The 22,893-nt window shown below is 37.6% G+C and overlaps 1 protein-coding gene across 1 annotated transcript; it reads left to right on the forward strand.

Moving 5' to 3' along the window:
* Window positions 1–533: 533 nt before the first annotated feature.
* LOC144434372 (SCO-spondin-like) lies at window positions 534–10,464 on the forward strand. Its single transcript, XM_078122822.1, has 14 exons — window positions 534–796; window positions 1,402–1,540; window positions 1,919–2,218; window positions 2,975–3,368; window positions 4,052–4,292; window positions 4,992–5,187; window positions 5,560–5,654; window positions 6,164–6,210; window positions 6,899–7,237; window positions 7,592–7,794; window positions 8,177–8,304; window positions 9,120–9,229; window positions 9,945–10,088; window positions 10,367–10,464. Exons 1-14 carry the CDS (start codon window positions 534–536, stop codon window positions 10,462–10,464), a joined length of 2,697 nt encoding a protein of 898 aa, XP_077978948.1.
* Window positions 10,465–22,893: the final 12,429 nt, after the last annotated feature.

Genomic DNA, 22,893 nt, shown 5'->3' on the forward strand with positions numbered 1-22,893 from the left:
CACAAATAGCAGTTCTGTGTAGTTTGTTTAAGTGTAATTTGTAACAAAAATTCCGTGAGACATAAAATTATCGTGCTGCTTACTTGAATGTCTATGGTCACTCTGGTTTGGGAGTAAACTAAATCCTACACGCGGAAACATTATGAGTCGACGAAGAGACCTGTGGGGTTTCTTCTATATATATGCGAATGCTATTAGTATAGAACATTCTGTACAGAGTAACAGTATTTGAAGTGCGATATGATAGTGACAAAACTTTTGTAATCCAGATTCTGAAATGCATGAACACATATCTTTACAATTTCAATTTACGTTCTTAATAGCATCCCTGCGACGTAGAAGTTTTTTAAAACGCAGTTTGCTTCTTGCATATGCATGATTACATATATAACGATTTTTGGACAACGGGAGGATGTATATGTAGGCGCATGAGCAGATGTTTGACATGCAGAAATCTGAAGAATTAGGTACTTTAGGAAAACCCACTGCGCAGTTGAAGTTTTCTCCTTGGATAGAATACAAGTTAACTAGATATGAAAATAAACATTCTTACAGAAAAATCATGCACTGGAAACCAGATTTACAAGGAATGTGGATCGGCGTGTCCCCGTACTTGTGCAACCGTGAATTATGATGCCGAGAAATACTGCGTCAAAGACTGTGTGAGTGGGTGCCAGTGTCCCGAGGGATTATTTCTCGAGGGTGGAGAGTGTATTGATGCGTCTGCTTGTCCTTGTATTCACAATCGTCAGAAGTACAACCCTGGGGAGACGATCAAGACGAGTTGTGATGAATGGTAAGGGTTTAAGCACAATGTATACATGAATAATACAATACTAAGAAATCATTCATTTTGTCTGACTCGGAGGGAACATATGTAGCTTGAGGAAATGACAAGTTCAGTATCAATTGCACACACTCACTGAATGATACATAACATATGATGGCGCTATTTTCAGTGGATATGCATGTATACATGCTTTTAAGACCAGGATACACCACGCACGTACGCACGCACGCACGTACACACACATGCACACACACACACACACACACACACACACACGCACACACACACACACACACACACACACACCATACACCCCGCCCACCCCCACACAAATTCAGTCTATGGTGGCAGTGAAGACCATATTTATTAAAAGATAGGCAAAACGCACAGCACGACAACATTGGCCAACAAAGTGATGATATAGCTTCAGTAGAAATGAACACAAGTACAAATTAATAAGTGATGTTGTAAGAAATTGTTCACTAACATTATTATCTGTAATAAGTGAGTGAAAAAGTTCGGCTAGGTTCAAACCTCAGTGAGCTTTTTCAAAAAAAGTTTAAAATTAAATTTCACTTACATCTATGTTATTTTGTCTTTGGATATAACAGTGAATGTAACGGTGGTAAATGGGAATGTTCGTATCGACCATGCGATTCTACATGTTCAATCATTGGTGATCCTCATATCATTACATTTGATAACACCTACTACAAATTCCAAGGAAACTGCGATTATACGCTGGTGGAGGTACGTCAACCCGAGTGACAATAGAGTCATTTTTCTTACCTTTAAATATATAGTTCTCTAACCGCTGACTTCCAGCTACTTTGTATAATATTGAGAACGACATTTGGTGTACGACAGATTTTCTTTAGCAACCCCAGTCTTTTTCGTTTGATCCTTAGTAACAAACTCTGGGAGCATGTGCACGAATGGGACATCTTGTGTTTGGCAATATTTTAACCAAGAGGTTCGATGTCACTGTATGTATTGTTGTCTAAGCAAAGTAATCGCGTATAAAGGTTGTTAACAGTTTGTCGCAAGTTCAACATGAATCCAAACATATATATTGGCCAAGAGCTTGGAACATAAAAAACACAAAAAAGTGTACTGTTTGTATTTCAGGATATAGATTCAGGGAAGATCAAGATCATTGGGGAATTTGGCCAATGTGGTAGTAGCGGGGCAGTGACTTGTCTACGGTCTATCATAGTCTACGTTGGTAATACGAATGTCCAAATCTTAGCCGATCAGAAGATCAAGGTGAACACAGTAGATGCGACTCTGCCGTTCAGAAATGGTGACATTACCGTCAAGAGAGCCACCTCCATATTTTTGCTCTTGGAAAGCCCCGGATTGAAAGTAACCATTGACATTGATGGAATGAGGGCGTACATCAAACTTAATCCATCTTACGTAAACAAGGTAGGTAAAATTCAAGTTCCTATGGAGATGCTTCGGTTTTGACAATTGGTGGGTAAAACTAGCTGAGTAACGTTCTATGCCTGCACAAATGGAATATACATAAGGTTTTTTTTTTATCGATAAACATGGTTGTTAAGATCATCTCATCAAACATTCCGTTGATGACTGGAGTCCATAAAAAGAAGACACCATTAAGTCTTGTCTAGTCGTGTCTGACGTAGTCGCATTCTCTGAACTCGTGAGATAGCGCATATGGGTAGATATTGTACGCTATTGTACTCAACACTCTATGAAGACTAGAGGGGATGTTTTGATATATTATTATCGGTCATATTTGCAAAAAATACTGTTGTGTCAATTCCATTTTTGCAACTTAATCAGTTTTCATTGTAAGACCATATAATGATTTGCAGGGTATAACAACATGGGGAGTAAAACGTTCTGATGGCTTTATTGCGAATTTGAACCAGGACCACAGTGACTTGTGGACTGTGATGATACTTTTTAAGTTCAGGATTTGGCAAATTTATGTATACTGTTGTAGATTTGTCCTTGGTACATATTTTTGTAGCTAGATTTATTGGTATACAAGAATGTTAAAGGTGGTGATAATTAAATAGAAATTGAGTTTTTGTCTTTGATATACTTTAAAAATAACTGATGTTAGAACATACATCGTAGAAATGTAAACAAAAATGCAGCTACTCTGGCTTTTAAATAACCCTACACCGTTTTTTTCCTGTTGGCATTGTTTAGGTCCAGGGATTATGCGGCACTTTTGACTACATCCAAAGTAACGACTTCGAAACACGTGACGGCGATATAAGTGATTTCACATTCGCTAATTCATACAAAGTCCGTGGAGAGTGTGCTGATGTTGGGATTCCGCCCTTCCAACCATGTATGATCAACGCCCAGAACGCCCTCTACGCTGTTGAAAAGTGTGATCTCATTACATCTTCCACCTTTGATGCATGTCACGGTTTGGTTGACCCCGAAAGATTCTACGATATTTGTGAATTTGATGTCTGCGGGTGCAATGATGCTAACCAATGTCTGTGCAATGCCATCGCAGCCTACGCCAGAGAGTGCGCCATCAGCAAAGTGGTGGTCGATTGGAGAAATGCTGACGCAGTGTCGAATATCTGTAGTAAGTTACATGAGTAATGTCGTTTCTGTTTGTTTTGATAACGGTATCAATCGTCAATTTGTATCTATCTTCAATGATTCATCCTTCATCCCTAATGATGGCAGAAAATAAATCAACAACCGTCTTGGTGGGGGGGGGGGACGCTTCAGGCCGACATGATAATGTTCGCCATATACTTAATATACATCTATATGTATTATCGCAGCTGTACTCTTTTGAAGTACGGTAAATATATAAACCCAACCCTTGTTTGCATTTCGACAATTATCTTTTCTATACTTTTTTCTTTTCAATAATGTAAACGCGATTGTGAAAAATTGACATTTACATATCTGTTTTGTAGGACGTGGTGTAGTTCAGATTTTTTTTCAACTCTCATATCCCGAAATCACTGACTTTGCTATTCATTTTAAAAGGAAATTGTCCTCAACTTAATTTTTAAAATTATCCCCCAAGTTACTAGTAGCATCTCATGGGCCCAACTCGTTCACACGATTGCTTCGCAATCCCCCGTTCAGATTATCATTTTAAGCAAAAGAACAAAATAAATTATTGTTTTAATTTTATACAAACAAATAATCACGTTATTAAACCCTTTACTTGATCAATTCTTGTTTTTATTCTTCAAATTTTCGAATCCCAACAGAAAAAAAGTATAGAATTGTATTGTTCTTTTTTTTTAGAGCCCGAATGTTTAGGAGGACAGGTATACAGTGAATGTTCGTCAGTATGTTCCAACACGTGTGCCCAGTTGAGTTCTACCGAGGACTGTGATGATTCTGAGTGTCTCGCAGGTTGCAATTGTCCCGCAAATTCTGTACTAGATGATTCTGGAAACTGCGTACCGCCATCAGAGTGTACTTGTACCTACTTGGGCAAAGTTTTTGCAGCTGGAGAGGAGATAGAACGGGCCTGTCAGACATGGTAAATATATAAAATCCTGTCACTTGAAACGGGCTACATGTTTTCGTCTAGTTCGATTAATACACTTTATAAGCTACATTTTTGTGTGTGAGAAATATCATTATTTTAGCAAGTCACTGCCATTTATCTGCATTACATCAATCCGTCCATAGAATCCCCGCCATAATTTTACGTGTAATATAAAATCTCTTGTTGATTCAGACCATGAAATGCAGCAATATTAGTAACTTGAACGATTTTATCGAGTCGGGCGATGCTCTGTTTCCTGACTTTAATGTATTTGTCTTGTCAAAATTATCAGCTATGATTTCATTATAGATTTAATTCTATTGATTGACTGACTGACTGACTGACTGACTGACTGACTGATTAATTGATTGATTGATTGATTCAATGCATTAATTTGTAGGATGTCTTACGATTTAATACGAATAAATACTTCATTTCTTCGTGTTTGATGTGGGTTAAGGTGTGAGCAAGTGAATTGCCCCAACGTTAACTCACAGATTATCATGTATAATGTCACATCAAACGTACAAGTAAGGAAGTTTATTAGTATGGATTAGTTTAGTCTCAGAAGTCAGTCATCGCTAGTATTGCATAGTTGTCTCATAAAACGAAAGTGAATATTATTGATTATCTTTTGTTAGTCAGTCGAACATTGATATCTCCGTATCCTATATTACTTTCCATCAACAGTGTTTGTACAAATGGCCAATGGGACTGTGAAGGTGAGATCTGTGAACAGAAAACGATCTGTCCTGGTAACAAAGTGTACAGTGAGTTCATATCACCATGTCCACTGACGTGTCTTAATGTTGATAACTATGTCGACTGTGGAGCATCAACCTTCCCAGGATGCACATGTCCCGACGGAACAGTTCTCGATATGCAGGTACATATTTAGACATTATTTGTAGTAGTAGTAGTAGTAGTAGTAGTAGTAGTAGTAGTAGTGGTAGTAGTAGTAGTAGTAGTAGTAGTAGTAGTAGTAGTAGTAGTAGTAGTAGTAGTAGTAGTTGTTGTTGTTGTTGTTGTTGTTGTTGACGACGATGTTGTTTTAGTTGTTTTGTTTGTTTGTTCGTGTGTCTTGTTGTTTTGTTGTTATCACCGTACTCCCTACCATATTTCTGTCACCGCAGAACTAATGATATAAACGCGCATTGTCGTGACATAGAAGAACAAGGAAATGATTCCAGTATTTTCTGTTCAAATGTGTACAACTTGGCTCGGTATGGTAATTTATGTTTTTTTTTCTCGTTTGCAGAATGACACATGCGTAGAACCAGATGCATGTCCATGTCATCATAACGGTCTGAGATACGAGGCTGGGGAAACGGTGGATAAAGATTGCAACAAATGGTAAGCATGGGCAGATTGTACGAGGCTTGCAACACTTTGTATTGAACGATAGCATGCATTATTCAGCATATCGTAAGGATGAAATAGTGTATTTTGCCGAGGGATTTCAAATGAACGAAATAAACTTAAATAAACATGTTTTGTTACCAGGCGCAAACAAATGTGCCGTTTGTGGTCAGATAAAAATAGCACTGTCTTTATCCAGCGTTATTTTTCCTATCCCATACTAGTAACACAGCTGGTGTGGATTCCGATAGATGTGTTGTCTGTTTTGGTGGTGGCAAGGGATGGGGTGGGGTTGGGTGGTTGATGGGTTAAGTTTACATAACCGTTATGAGGCTACGTGTCTACGACCTTATCTCCAATGGTCTATGGCAATTTTTATAAGGATGTATCAAATTCATATGTTGTAAGAGGCTGATTGATGGTGACTTGGGTGCTATCATTTGTTCTATTAAAATATTGAGACTGTATCATCATTAATGTTATTCTTAAACTTCCAATTACAGTGTCTGTAAGGGACGACGATGGGATTGTACAACAGAAAAGTGTGCAGGTATGTCATTAATTAGTTACATAAATTAGACTTCATATATGAGACTCTATTGTGACAAGCAATCACAATGTCTTACACGTACAGTGTTGATAGCTTTACTTGTTACTTTTAATATTGTATTTTGTCTGAGAAACCATCAAGCGTAACATTACATTACATTACATTACATTGCATTACATCACATCACATCACATTGTATTATATTACGGAACATTGCATTACAGTAAGTGATTCAGCATATCATCACATTAGATTACATTGCAGTGCATTGCATTGCATCACATCACATTATATTACATTACATTATTACACTACACTACCTTGCATTACATTACATTACATTACATTGCATTTCAGTATATTGCATTGCTTTGCACTGCATTACATCTCACTACCATTAATCACATCAGATCACATCAGATCACATCACATCACATCACATCACATCACATGGGTGTAGAAAAAGATAAATTTGACATGACATGACAGTACGTTACATTACATCATATTTAACTAGCATATACCCCCACAACACAACACAACACAACACAACACAGCACAACACAGCACAGTTCACACGTTAGCCCTATTCTAAGTATTACTTCGTACCCTAAACTTACAAAATACTTTTGAGCAAGTTTTCCATCAATCACCACAGTGTCTAACTACCATATCTTTCCTCAACCAGCAATATGTTCGGCAATTGGTGATCCTCACTACATCACATTTGACGGTAAACAATTCTCATTCATGGGCGATTGTAGTTATGTTCTTACGGAGGAAGTCAGTGGTGCTTTTGCTGTCACATCAGAGAATGTGCCGTGTGGAACCAATGGCGTTACCTGTACTAAATCAGTCAATGTTGTCATCGGCAACGTGAATATCCATCTGTTGAGATACAAAGAAGTTACCGTAAACGGAGTGGAAGTTACGTTACCTAAGATATACAAGACCTTGGAAATTCACATTTCTGGCCTTTTCACTGTTGTTTCCACCGATATTGGCTTGACAGTAATGTGGGATGGAGGTAACAATTCATTTACTATAATTACACAACCGTCCACTAATGTAACACAATGACATCTGAAGAAAGTTCCAATTCCCCGTGGGGAAAAATAAAACAAGATGTGACTATTTTCAGAAGGTATCAGGCAGTTGATGGCAAAATAAAGATTTTCCTCGACATTTGAATATGCGTGTTCTAAGTCATCGAATCGTTCATGTACAATGTAGAAATATCAGCTTTAAGTTCTGGCTACAGTAGCAAGTGATAGTTAAGTATGCAAGAATATTACATGTAGGCCTACCACCAGCTTCTACCCATTTGAGTGAAAGTTAATGAGCTTCAAGATATTTAAGTCGTTATTTTTTCTTCTGACAGCAACACGTGTGTACATCAAACTTACACCTAACTACACTGGTAAGTTGATTGGGTTGTGCGGTGACTATGATGGCAACCGGGACAATGACTTCAAAGCGCGGAGTGGTATCGTTGAAAAAGTGTCGGACAATTTCGGAAATAGCTGGAAACTTTCCGACGCTTGTGCTGACGTAGACAATGAAGAACAGGTTCATCCGTGTGAGGTAACGGTTTATTCATATTAGGTCAAAACGGCGATAATTGCTGTTCTTAATTTCCGCTTCTTTCCATTTGGATATTACCATTGACTTACCTTTGAAAACTTCTCTGATGTTGCCGACAAGAGATGACAAAAAAAAAGCATTTCTGTGATAGATGAATATATTGTATCATGTCAATGTGTACTACAGTTGGTATCCATTGATAGTAATGGTCAGTAATTGCGAGTAATTCCGGACGTAAATTATATTTCAATGTGTTTTGTTTCATAAATTGGAAGCTCAGATTATCCCTAAAGTTCTTATCCGAAGTCTGAGAGACAAACATAATTATATGAAACATGTCTTATCATTTGCTTTTTTCCAATACCCCTTTTTTAATATTCAGGCCAGTCCTCAGCGAGCGACATGGGCACAGAAACGATGTAGTATATTACGTCATCAAATGTTTGAACCTTGTCATCCATTGGTGGATCCAGATAATTTTGTTAAGTGGTGTCAATTTGACGCATGTGGGTAAGCATCGTAATTCCTTAGTGGTCAAGCATTTGTTCTTTGCATCAGTTGGACTTTTTGTATCAAAATTGGCGATACTGAAGCATGTGCGGAACTGAATTTCATTGATGTTTTGTGTGTACAAGAAAAAGGCGAAACGCAAAATGGTTTTGCTTAATATACAATCTTTTAAGGGATAACAACAAATAAAAAAACAGATCAATGAATGACAATGTGAAGTAAAAAGTAAATGTACTATTGTTTACTCGTCTCCTGCTGACAGATACAAGCCTCAGAAAACAAAACATTAACATTACATCAACTTCATTAAAATTCTAAAACCTTCAGTCCTATATGTTGATACTATGACGTCACTTTTGTTTCATACATATGTATTATATACATATACATATTCATTTCATATATATACCTGACTGATAGCAAACAGTGTCTTTGGGATTTTGGGGTAGTTTTTTTTTTCAAATGTTCATTTTACAATATGTGGGTATTTGAAGTAAACATTGCAGACTTTTCTCAAGAATTGAGCAACATACATATTTCACGAATAAGTTTTAGATTCACTATCATTACAATTGTGCACCTCAGATTTAATTTCATATACTAGTCAGACGCACTTTCATACACTAGAACACGTTAGTCATTTTTTCGTTACAAATATCACGATTTGTCTACATATCCACATTACGCTATTTAATATGTAATATGTGAAATGCCATTGTGTATGATAAGAGTGACATTATTTAGAAACAAATTCGTAAAGTTCTTTACCATCATTGATATACAAATATTTTTTTCACCTCACGTCATAACTTTAGATGTGACTCAGGTGGTGATTGTGAGTGTCTGTGTACCGCCATAGCAGCGTACGCCGAAGAATGTAACAGGAAGGGAGTTTACATTAAATGGAGAACTCAGGAACTATGTCGTAAGTGGAACATGAATTGAGTTTGGTTAAGGTGTTAAATATCATAACTTTTCTGAAGGAATTACATTTATATTTGTTTTTTGTTAACATTAAAAATACAGAACAGACACAGTGTAAGGGATGTGCATGTATTATTTTTACTGTGTCTATCTCAACATGAAACCTTGTGATCAGTCGCACCGTACCGATGTTGATACATATTTTAGATTAATAGCGTTTGCAAGTTCAGACGAAATCTCGTACGCTGCTTTGGTTTTATAACATACACGAGAATAGAACTTATGTGAAGCCTTTGGAAAGGCCAAATTGATTGGAAAGTATACAAAATATAGGTAACATGTTTTATTTCACTGTTGTTTTCTACCAATCATAACATATCTCGCAAAGACTTCACGTTATACTAGGGAATGACGCAAAAGTTGACATTTGAACCGAAGATGGCGTCTTTTGATCTGCTCAAGGCAAATTCCTGAAAATGATGAGCCCTGTATCACCCTATCTAATCAGCCCAGTTCATTATACATACATGTCGTTGACGCCGGTTCTGTAATGATATCATCTAGACTATAAAGCAAACATTAAAATACATATTAGTATCAATTCTATTATATACATATGTAGCAACATCACGTGATGACACATATTAGACTAACACTTCATCGATGTGAATAACACAACTTAAGATGACACCATCTCATTTGCTGTTCATTTTAAGCGATGCAATGTGAGGAAGGTTACACATACGAAGCCTGTGGTCCAATGTGTGCACCAACCTGCGATAACATAGATGAGGATCTCCCGGACATGTGTTCTGGTTGTCTAGAAGGTTGCCACTGCCCTCCTGGAACGGTAGCTCAAGGTGATTACATTTAAGACGTTCACTTGGAATCCAAACATAACCTGATGCCTATTCAAAAGTTATTGACATACTGCTAGGAATCGATTAGATTATCGGCTGAATACGAAACAGAAGCACAATAAAAAATGAAGATAATTATTAACATCTCATTCTTTCTCTCTCCATCAAATCCACCATTCCCCCATTCTCTGTTACCGTTCATTTCTATTTATCTCTCATTTGCATCACCTGTCCTCCTGTTTCTCCCTCTCTCTCCCCTTCCCTCTCTCCCCTCACAGGTGAAGCATGCATACCCTTTGAGCAATGTCCATGCAAACACAAGGGCACAGCATATCCCCCTGGGACAGTCATATTTGCAGATTGTCAAAACTGGTAAGAACATGTAGTTTTTTGTGGCAGGTCATAATTTTCATTTATGCATCAATTCTTTTTGTCAGCCATCACTTTTCCAGTCCCCATATCATTAAAATGAATGGACAAAGTCATACACGTTCATGAGTTTGATAAGCATGACATGCGCTTAACACTATGGTTCATTTCGCCATAATTTATTTTATTGGACGTGTTCAAACTGAGTTTGATTAAAACAGTTCTATGATTGTTTTTTAAATTCTACAAGAAGCGTGTGTTAGTCTAGCATAGTCCCTTTGAAAATGATACATTATTAACTTAACTTCCTTAACTATTTACATGTATCTATTGCAGTACGTGTTTAGACGGACAGTTTGCTTGTCTTGGTGATCCTTGCTATGAAGGTATGTAAGATAGATAATGTTTTATAGATATGAAGACAGACAGACAGACAGACAGACAGACAGGTAGAAAATGGACAGACAAACATATAGATAAATAGCACAACAAACTCATTTATTAGCAGGATAGGAGTGCTGTCAGATTCAGTTGTCTTCTTAATAACCAAATGAATCTTTATATGAGAGTAGTTTATCCGACCATTTTACTAATTAAAGCGTCCAGGTTCCTTGTGCCGCTCCTGTAATTGGATAGTTAATTGTGTTGCTTTTTACATCCTACCCTTGTTGCTGTTAGAAAATGCCGCGTATGATAGAATTACTGTGTTATGCACGATGTGTACATTAACTTTATGACTGAATTTCTTCAGCGGAAACTTGTAAGGCGGATGAGTTCACATGTGGAAGTGGGCGATGTATTCCAATGGGATGGCTATGTGATAGCGGGGACGACTGTGGTGACGGAACAGATGAAGTCGATTGTAGTAAGTGATGGAACGTATAGCATGTTAGCTATAAAATCCTTGTCTGGCAAATGTATACCAAATTTTATTAGGTTCAATAAATTTGCTATAATTGTAATTAGAAGCAAAGTATGACGCATCGGACAGTAAATTCGAATACTGTTTACCGTTACAATGAAGAGCGAAATTCAGCAATACTCACAGCTTTAACTTATCCTTAGAGCTGTATTTGACAGCAGAACGTCTATGGAAAACATAGTTCGAATATGAGGTTGTAAAACTTCAGACCGTCATATTTTCAATTTCTTTGTTCTTGAACGCCATCTCAGTGAAATGGTGTGAGATGTCATGTACTCGCCATGACGAAATAACTATCAATATACAAGTATTTTTCAAACCATTACCACGAATATGATGGGAATATATGAGCAAAAGAGAATGTGTATAATTTCAAACACTTGATTTGTAATCCTGTTCATCTACAGTTCACACATGTGAAAGTGATCAGTTTACCTGTAACTCCGGTCAATGTGTACCACTGGTGTTCCGATGTGATGCACTTCCTGACTGTGAGGACAGTAGTGATGAATATGGATGTGGTAAGAAATCAACTTCACTTGTAGAATTAATTTGATTAATGTTGTCACGTGCAGTAAGCTATCACGTGGTAGAGATCGCTCGGTCGCCATTTTACAAGAACGTGTTTATACAATTGTCTAAGCACGTGAACTGTTTTCATATGAAGTAATAGTCATCAATTGGCATCGCCCTCAACTTAACGTACAAACCCCAACCTTCTTCACTGTAATGAACTGTCGTACCGCTATGATGTAACTGGTGCAAGAATTTAGTAACCACTCGTGTTGTGAAGATTACAATACCCGTACAGAGTAATGTTGACAGGGACTGAATTTTTGGGAAAAGGAGTATAATGCTAATAGGTTTGCTTAAATTCTAATATGTTTTTTATTTGTCTTTCTCTCACTTTCATATTTAAAGTCTATTTCTTAGCTTTAAGTCATACATCTGATTCACATTTGTTCCTTTTAACAGTTCCAACGGAGTGTCCCGATGGCCAGTTCAAATGTCCCAAATCGGGGAAGTGTATTCCACGGGTATTCTTTTGTGACCATGAATATGACTGTGGCCCGGATGACCATACTGATGAAGAAGACTGCAGTAAGTGTCAATCACGTGGCCATCATGTGACTATTCATATTGCAATAATTGAATATTGAAATAAAAGTGACGTCAGACTCTGAATTGAAACCAGATTCTAAAAGTATCTATACACAAAGTCCGTCGCCATGTACTGAAAGTAGATATTGTAGAGCGATATGTCAAGTCCTTTCTTGCAACGGGAATGTCCTGTGGAATACAGATTAAACGCTGGAATATAGAAAATCCTCATTTTTAAAAAAGATAATGTCTAGTTGAAACAATCATGTGCCTTATTGATATTGGAAAACTATGAACGTTTACAAACTATTGTTCATTGCTTTATTCATCAGAATTCTGTGATGTCAGAGAGTTTGCCTGTGAAACTGGTCCATGTCTTCCATCTATTCATCGGTGTGATGGACATGATGATTGTGGTGATGGAAGTGATGAATTTGATTGCAGTAAGTTCACTCAGTTCATATCTTCCCATGATCCTTTATGTATACCTAACAGCACTACATAAAACCCATAGATTGTGATGTAAACCTCCCATTATTATCATAAGGTTATGTTATAGAAAATTACCAACTCTGTTATCAGTCACTCCCTCCCTCCTCACCGACTCCCCCCCATCCACTCACCCACCCACCCACCCACCCACCCTCTCACTCACTCACTCACTCACTCACTCACTCACTCACTCACTCACTCACTCACTCACTCACTCACTCACTCACTCACTCACTCACTCACTCACTCACTCACTCACTCACTCACTCACCCACCCACCCACCCACTCACTCACTCACTCACTCACTCACTCACTCACTCACTCACCCACCCACCCACCCACCCACCCACCCACCCACCCACCCACCCACTCACTGTCTGTACTCGAAATTTAAAGGCATAGGATATAGAGGAAATGAATGTTTATCAAGGTTGGAGCTTAGTTAAACGTAGGGTTGGCTATTACCAATCCTACCAGGAAACTGTCGACCTAGAACGGAGGTAGAGTTAAAACTGTCGACCTTACTGTGAAGGCAGGGTTATAATGACGTTCAACCAGCATCGCCAATTTCATCAAAACTACAAATTGTTTGATTCCGCTTCAATTTGTCGCAAAATGAAAAACTCATCGATGTGTATGTGTACATGTGATATTTATCGACACACTTTCACCAATTTCAGACTGTACATGCCCTCATGAGTTTACGTGTGAAGACTGTGAGTCGTGTTTGCCTCTCCACCGAGTATGTGATGGCGAAGAACATTGTCCAGATGGATCTGATGAAGACAACTGCCGTAAGCCATTCATTTAGAGAGAGAGAGAGAGAGAGAGAGAGAGAGAGAGAGAGAGAGAGAGAGAGAGAGAGAGAGAGAGAGAGAGAGAGAGAGAGAGAGAGAGAGAGAGAGAGAGAGAGAGAGAGAGAGAGAGAGAGAGAGAGAGAGAGAGAGAGAGAGAGGCTAACATAGAAATAAACAATTATAACACAGGGAACGGGAGGCATGTACTAGTATACCATTAACTAGACGGTGAAAGGGACAGACGTGTGACACCTTATGTGAACACTTAGCGAACGAGCTGATAACAGCTAGAGGTACAAATTGGAAATACAATGTCTATAGTATCATCTTTATTGAACATAAAAGTAATAAAAAAACATATGTAAATACTTGTATATATGCCTCCAGTTCCCTTTGCTAATAGAATGAGGGTGACACATCTTGATATATATTCGAATATTATATTGTAAAATAGTGTATTACCATTTCCTGTTCATGATTTACACGGGAGCTTCTATATGTATCATCTATATTTTCTAAGCGTTATATACATGTATGTACGAATGTTTTAATGTACTGGATGTATCTATTTCAGCATGTGAAGACAATATGTATAGCTGTGAAGACGAAGGTTGCATTGAGCCAAGTAAACTCTGTGACGGTGTAGAAGATTGCCCAAATGGAGACGACGAGAAAGAATGTCGTAAGGAATTCACAACATCATGTTTTTTCATGTACAACTATAAACTGATAGACTGATCGTACTTAGTTACTAGTACAATCAAAAGTCTTTATCTGAGGGGTAAACCATTCGATGGGGGTGGGGGGGGGGGGCTGGGGAAGGAGGATTTGGACCCAACATAAACTTTCTTTCACCCACCATGACAGCAAATTGTTAACAAATATATGCGTTAAATTTTACAGTTGTCAAGTCGCGTCGCATCATTTAACATTTAAAAATCTATTTCATTTCTAAAGCGCTTCCTCTATTTTAAAAATATTCAAAAGCGCTGCACAATCAGTTAAAAGAGACATTAAATTACCATACAAAAACAATTAATACACATCAGGTAAATTTAGTAACATTAAATCAATTTCTAAAAAGTGTTTTAAGAAACACATATATGGGGAAAATTAACTGTTACAAGACCACAGACGGCACAAGCCCTGTCATTCAACTTATTACAAGATCATGGAACTACGAGATTGTGACTACTATTTCTTCTGAGATTATAATTGGCGTTGTGAACTCCCTCAATCATACCTGTTATGTACACCGGAGCTTTGCCGTTCAGAGCTTTAAAAACAAGCAAAATGATCATGAATTCTACCCGTGCCTTAACAAGAAGCCAATGCAACTCAATTAGTGATTCCGACAAACTATCAAATTTCTTCAAGCCTTGAACAACGCCGCACTTTATCATCGCATGTTGGCTCATTGGATATTACTGAAAACCCTAGACTAGTGTCTATCAACAAACATTTTGTATTTCTTTGATGATTGTATACATACATACATACATACATACATACATACATACATACATACATTACATACACAATATCTTTATGTAGATGGTCAGCAAATTTTCTTTCCTGCTTTTGGCCGGCGACAATTTCTTTTTTTCGAAAATCCTCCAATCCCCAAAATCAAAATATGGTTTACTCCTATCGTACTCTGCCCAATAAACGTCGATGAATGCCGAATGTAACATGTTAACTAACAACATCAAAAACTGAGAAGGAACGGCATGGCATCAAGTCTTTCGGTTGTATTTTACCGGTTGTATTTCGACTGTTACTGACACCTATATTGTAGAACAAAGATATTTTATTATCCCATGGTATCGTGTTTATGAAATCGAACGTGTTACCGAAATAAAAATACCGAAATAAAACAAGAGATATATTGACAACAAATATCATCAACTTATTGCTTTCAGCAACTCTAGTAATGGCGGCAGAATTCGTAACGACCGGAGTACCTGGAGTAACGTGTGGACCCAATCAGTATCTATGTAAATCTGGTGAATGTATAGATAATATTGAGGTTTGTGATGATAAAACGGACTGCGAATCTGGGGACGACGAAGAATCGTGTGAACCTGAAGGTAAGTATTATTCGACTGACTGAGGGCGTCCTATGTGGACCATTACAGTGGCGGTTGTTGTAGTCGCGCAAATGGGACATGAAACAGAAAATAGTCGTCAAGCTCGTTGACAAATACTACCATCACAGCTGATTTGAAAGCTTTGTAGGAATAATTTACTATGTTTCGCAACCTCTTCCAATGCCATTCTCGTAAGCTATGTCAAGGATAATGCATTCGTTGATATTGAACACATGAATAGTGAAAATAAGAATAATAACATGAGTGCCAGGATGCAATGTTTGAGTTTTAAACTTGTAACATTTTTTATTCTTTTTCCGCGTAATAGAACCTATTGATGGTGGCTGGAGTACATGGACCCAATGGACTGAATGCACGGTGACTTGTAATGTTGGAGCCAAGAAACGCTACCGAGAGTGCATTGACCCTGAACCAGCCAACGGCGGCAAGATTTGTGAAGGTAGAGAAGAAGACTCCGAAGATTGCCCCCATGATCCATGTCCGAGTAAGTTTTTTTTTCATTTCCGATTCTCTGTTGTTAACTACGATTCATGAAACTGAACTACAGCACGGAACAATTAAAACTGTAGTACCATGAATTCATGGCTGAAAATTGTTCACAAATGTATGAATACAATCATCTGGTTATCAAACACACAAAATAACGATATTCTACAGTTCATAAAAAACGTTTCACAATGATGTTATAATAATCTAATGAGGGCCATATTTTAGAAATTGGAAATTAGGGAAGGGTCACATTTTACTTTGACTCATTTAAAACAAAATCTAACTTAGCATTATTTTGTGATTTTGGCATGAGCCCACCGCTGCCACCAGTTCAAAATCCTACTCCTACTATATACTGACACTGCCACCATTGCAAAGTAATCTTTAGGAGTTCTGGCCTTCACCTCAGCCAATTAGATCCAAAAACAGGCATTGATTGAAGACAAATTACAACCTCACTGTGGTGATAGTGAGAAACAACAAAAATACTTTACAAACTATCAATGTGGTTGGATCTTACTACAGAAAGGTTCCCAGTCTCTAGTGGGATTTGAGCCTAGGGCTTTATGACTACTAATCTTGAGCTTCTAACAACTACATCAAAGGGAGGTGATGTTGAAAATGTGTTTCATTGGAACATTTGAATAGGGGGATGGTCATATTTTACAGAAAGGAAATTGAAGCAGCAACACCTTTTAGCACAACGGATTGGGGGGGGGGGGCGTGTCACATTTTATGCCACAGACCTGGTTTGATTTCCCCAGGCCATCCTCTTGTCATTACTGAAGGCTCCCTGTAAATCCATTTACCCGAATGAAAGAACTATAAACAGTCATGAATGGGTGGGACCGCGGGTAGATGTTTATAATTTTGGTGCCGAATTCTAGAAAATGTAACCAAACGTACAAATGATTTTGCTACAGGCGGTAACAATAACGAATGATCTCACGTTGAAGGGAGTATGTAGATAATGTAAAACACATGTTGTCGGTTCCAAAGTGTATCTCTTCATGTATTCTGTACCCGCACGGAGGGGATGGTGGCAGTGGGGGAGAGAAGGGGGTTACTACTCTAAGGATGGTTGTCACCTGGGTTAGTCAGTGAATTTCTATAATCATTCACAAATAATGAAGTCAACATGTCGTGCCATCATTTCATGATGAAAATGTTATTTCAAACCTACTAACAACATAATCGACGTGGTATCACACAATGCTCTTTGGAATTGGAAAATCTAACAATTATTACTGACCAATTGTGTGTATCGGACGTATGTTGTGCTAAATAGGTTTCTACGTTTTATATAAAAAAATCTTCTTCATCTTCCAGTCGATGGCGATTGGACCCCATGGTCGCCATGGCGAGGTTGCAGTGCTACATGTGATGGCGGTATTAAACTAAGATTAAGATCATGCAGCAACCCACCGCCACAGTTTGGTGGTGATCGATGTGGCGGTGCTCCGTTTCAGATGGCGGATTGTAACATGATGCCATGTGGAGGTAGGTAGCTTCGTAGAAATCGTACAACAATTTGTCTATATGTAATTTTCAACGACCCTCTTTCTTGAAGTTTACTTGGTTTGAAGGTAAATGTACATTTTAAGGAAATATTCATGCCACGAGAAATCATGATATATTGTGTAATGTAATGTAATGTAATGTAATGTAATGTAATGTAATGTAATGTAATGTAATGTAATGTTACAGTATTGTAGTGTAACGTTATGTAATGTAATGTAACGTAATGAAATGTAACGTAATGTAATGTAATGTAATGTAATGTAATGTAATGTTATGTAATGTAATGTAATGTGGTGCAGTGTAATACTTGTCAAGTTTTCTTTTACTTCTACAGCATATGAAATGTCAAGACAACTGAATCATTGGAGTGGGGTGAAGTAATTTGGTTATACTTCTCACTACTAAACCTTAGCTTCGTTATTCATACGTTTTGAAAGTGATTGTTCACTATGTATTGAATGATGAATCGATCATCTTTCCCTGTAATTCTTCTGTTGATAATAATATGCATACCACCATCGAATAAATGACAAATGTTTGAATATATATACGATTCATTATTTTCTCTAAAACAGAGGAGTGTGGTAATGGCAAAGAGGAGCTAACCGTAGATCAATGTCAAGGTAACTGTCCACGTTCCTGTACATCGTTGAGCGGATTCGTCGAGTGTTCCCAGGATTGCTTACCTGGCTGTCACTGTCCCGAAGGAACCCTATTGAGTGATAATGGCACATGTGTGACACCGGAAGGGTGCGGTTGCTTCTACGATGGTGAAATGTACGAGATTGGTGAAACTATACAGAAAGATGACTGTAATACCTGGTATGTTGATTTGTCGTTTTCTGCAAACATTTATAAAAAGATTTTGAAGTTTTGACTTTGAGTCAGATATCTGAACGTTGCAAACGAGTGTATTTAGTTCAGCGTGGGATGGGGTGAGGGGACGGGGTGGGTATGAATGGCAACCTAAGTATGATTGCAATAGCGTTAGAAAGCATATGGCGGGGCATTAAGAATTCGTTCTTTGTTTTCTATGTCTCAACAGCACTTGCGAAGAAGGCGGCACCCTCCATTGTACAGAAGAAGATTGCAAAGGTATGTTGAAATATGAAGCATAAAACAATTCACCCGATTTAGAAGATGTACAAAGGTAATGTCTTTATCTTAATATTACAAATGCAATACACCCGATCGCTATCTTTTTAGGTAGAAGTTTGTTACAGGTATTATAAGGGTGTTGTGCAAATTCAAGAATTGGCGGAAAATTATTTGCAGTTTACGGGACTGCAGCTGTTCCCGAATATATGCATTGTTGATGGTTTTCAGGTGTGTTCAATAACGTGTAATTTAATTAGCAAGGCGACTATTGTGGCATTCCGTATTATATAGGTAATTAAGTTTACTATGTTGACAATATTACATGCACGTGAAAGATGTGGTAACATAATAACAGATGCTGTGAATGAATGAATGAATGAATGAATGAATGAATGAATGAATAAATGAATGACTGTTGTTGGATGCATGTGTTTACAGGCTGATAATCAAGCATACTATTTATAACAGAACTGTAGCAGATGCTCAAATTTCATGGGCATGGTTACCATCAACAATTGGCAAGCGCCATGTACATGTGTGATCTCTTTGAGACTTTGCAGTTACCAACATTTATGTAAATCAAGCCTTGATATTGACTGAGCTGCTATATGGTCATGTAGGACGAGTGTTTCTGAAACACGTCTACAACAGGCGTGCTCATTTGACAAAACGAGAGCTGTTCCGAAGTGCCTTTATACATTTTATAGTATCATTATCATTAATTGTTGGGTTAGTCAGCTGTGCATCACGTTTTACACATAAATTCGTTCGTCTTGTGTATACGTACATTGTTTTTCTGTACCACAGAGGATTGTGTTTTGAGTGAGTGGACGCCATGGGGAGATTGTCCAGCTACCTGCAGTGACTACGAGTTTGTACCTCAAAGGAAGAGATACAGATACAAAGATCCACCGTCTTCCAATGGTGGAGAAGAGTGCGACGGTCCGTTAGAAGAAATTGAAGATTGTAATTTTGAACCCTGCCCAGGTAAGCAGGTCACATTTTGAAAAGAAGAAAACTATGCGAATAATTTGTATCAATTAAAGAAATTGACGAGCAGTATACTGAAAATACATGTTTGATATCTCCATAAGATCATGTAACAGTTAACCACCACTAACCTTACCTTCCGACTGGTGTATATTGTAAGGAAATTTACTTGCGTATAGGGAAATGCCTCTGGCGACGCGACAACAAAGTTTATTAAGGGACATTGTCCGGACAACTCGATATGTTTCCTCTATTTACTATTTGAAAGCAATGTATATGCCAGAACTATGGTATAATTATTACACAAAGGTCAACAATCATTTCGATTTTGCCTGACTTTATATTGATGAATTATGTATTGCGACCGTATACGTTTTCAGAGCCTGGTAATTGGACACCATGGACGTCATGGACACATTGTACGATGTCTTGTAATACTGGTATTAAGATGCGTGTACGGAGCTGTACTGCCGAGCGACCTCTGAACGGCGGGGCTGCTTGTCCAGGAAAACCAATAGATCTTTTTGAATGCAACGTGCTTCCATGTGGTAAATACAGACATGATTTTGATTATAATATTTTTTGCAATCGTCGTTCTTTCTGTTTACATTTTGGTATGATTTCAGTAATACTGTAATGCAGAAAAGGGAATCTGCGAATTCAGTTGGACAGTACATGATATTGCAGATAGAATTTCATATCCTTTGCAAAACAAACTGTTCGATACCACACCCTGCATCCAATGATTCCAAGGAAAGAAAACAATTGCAACTATTAATTTTCAGTTATAAAATGACTCGTTTCTTGGAGTGTGGAAATACATCATGCGGCCATGTGCCTGTGACGACAATGTAAATAATGATGTGTGATTCCATTATTGAATATTTCTATTAGGTACGGACTGTGAAGAACCGAAAGAGTTTCTACAGTGTAACTGTCCACAGACATGCGATCACTTGTCTGGTGCAGCTTACTGTGAACAAAATTGTGAAACGGGTTGTTATTGTCCAGATGGACAAGTTATATCGGTATGTATTACTCATTATCATTCATTATCACTACAGACCATTTTAGACTTAATCATACGAACAGGCTTCTTTGCAAACTTTGACGCTGAAGTTTTAGATTGCAAATCAATCGATCACTAGTTACTTACTTAAAAAAGAACAAGACAACCTGTGATTATTTCTTGATGACTTTACGACCTAAACGAACTAATCAATCCAATTCCAGAATGACACATGTATACCGATTGAGAGCTGCCCATGTCTCGATGCTGATGGCAAAGAGTACCAAACTGGAGAGATTGTACCCGTTGAATGCAATACTTGGTAAGAATCTTTGATAATGGATGACACACACACACACACACACACACACACACACATATTTTGTATACCTAATTGATCGCTCAAATTCAAAATAATTTGGTACATACCTCAAAGAAAAGAAAGCACACATGTCCTGAAAAGCTTATTGATGTAGCTTTTAGTTTTTATTGAGTCATTTATATAATTAATGATTTTCAGTAATTAGGCTATATCTGACGAGTGCATACCTCAAGTTCTATAATTTGGTACATACATTCATGATACCCCAGGGTACATGTGTATCGTAAAGCTTATTGATATACCAGTTAGTTGTAGTGAGTCATTTGCATAATTAATTATTTTCTATAATTAGGCACACTTCAAATCCAATATAATCTACTACATAAATCAAACATAACAAAACAAATGGGTTCTAAAGAACTTATAGATTTAGCTTTTAGTTTTAATGACCCCTTGCCGTAATGAATCATTTTCAGTAATTAGGCCATCTTAAAATTTCACACTTCAAATTCAATATAATGTGACCCATACTTCAAACATAACAAATTGCATATGTTCTGAAAAAGCTTGTTGATGCTGCTTATAGTTTTAATGAATCATTTGCATAATCGATGATTTTCAGTAATAAGCTCAATTCAATGTAATTTGGTACATACATCAACCAATGTACACTGTTCTGTTATATTTCATTTGCATAATCATTGATTTTCTGTAAGTAGGCAATGTGTTATGTATACAACCTTCAGATTTCTTATAGTTTGGCACACATATATATGATTGCTGTAGGCAAGAATTTTGCATTTCGTCAATTATTGTGTGTAGGAGCGAAAAATCTAATGATTCTGCCCTTACGGAAGGCATCCTGTTTGAATGGTTGCATAATGCTATGTACCTTTACTAGCTCGGAAACTCCCTCTATGTGAATACTGTATTGACAATATCAAACATCTCTCTTATAGTCACTGTCATGAGGGGAAGCTGATTATGTGTACAGAGGATGTATGTGACGGTAAGTGTGTGCTTTGACATATATACTGTGCTTGTTTGATTACCACCAATTTCACTAAATGAATTTGTCCATATCATAAATCTTAATAGTAAGGTTTGTTGTACTGTACATATATTCAATCTATGTACTAAATACAATGTATTATTTGACCCTTTGTAGTGGATGGTGACTGGAGTCCATGGTCAGCTTGGGGTACCTGTGACAAATCGTGTGAGGGCGGTATTAAAAATAGATATCGTGGATGCGTAGATCCTGCTCCTAAAGCCAGTGGTAAAGATTGCGAAGGAGTCGACACGGAAACCAAAGTATGCAATGAAGACGCTTGTACAGGTAGGCAGACAAAATTATTATTGAGGACACTGGGGATCATGGTCATCGTGAAATTGAAAACATATTGAATACATACATGCATCCATTCCGTAACTACCTACCTACCTACCTACCCACCTGCATGAATGCATACATGCACGCACGCAAACACACATACATACATACATACATACATACATACATACATACATACATACATACATAGAAATGCATATGGAACTTGTGAGACAGTCCGAATAAATAG

Source organism: Glandiceps talaboti, chromosome 4 (genome assembly GCF_964340395.1).
Source record: "Glandiceps talaboti chromosome 4, keGlaTala1.1, whole genome shotgun sequence".
Lineage (NCBI taxonomy): Eukaryota > Metazoa > Hemichordata > Enteropneusta > Spengelidae > Glandiceps > Glandiceps talaboti.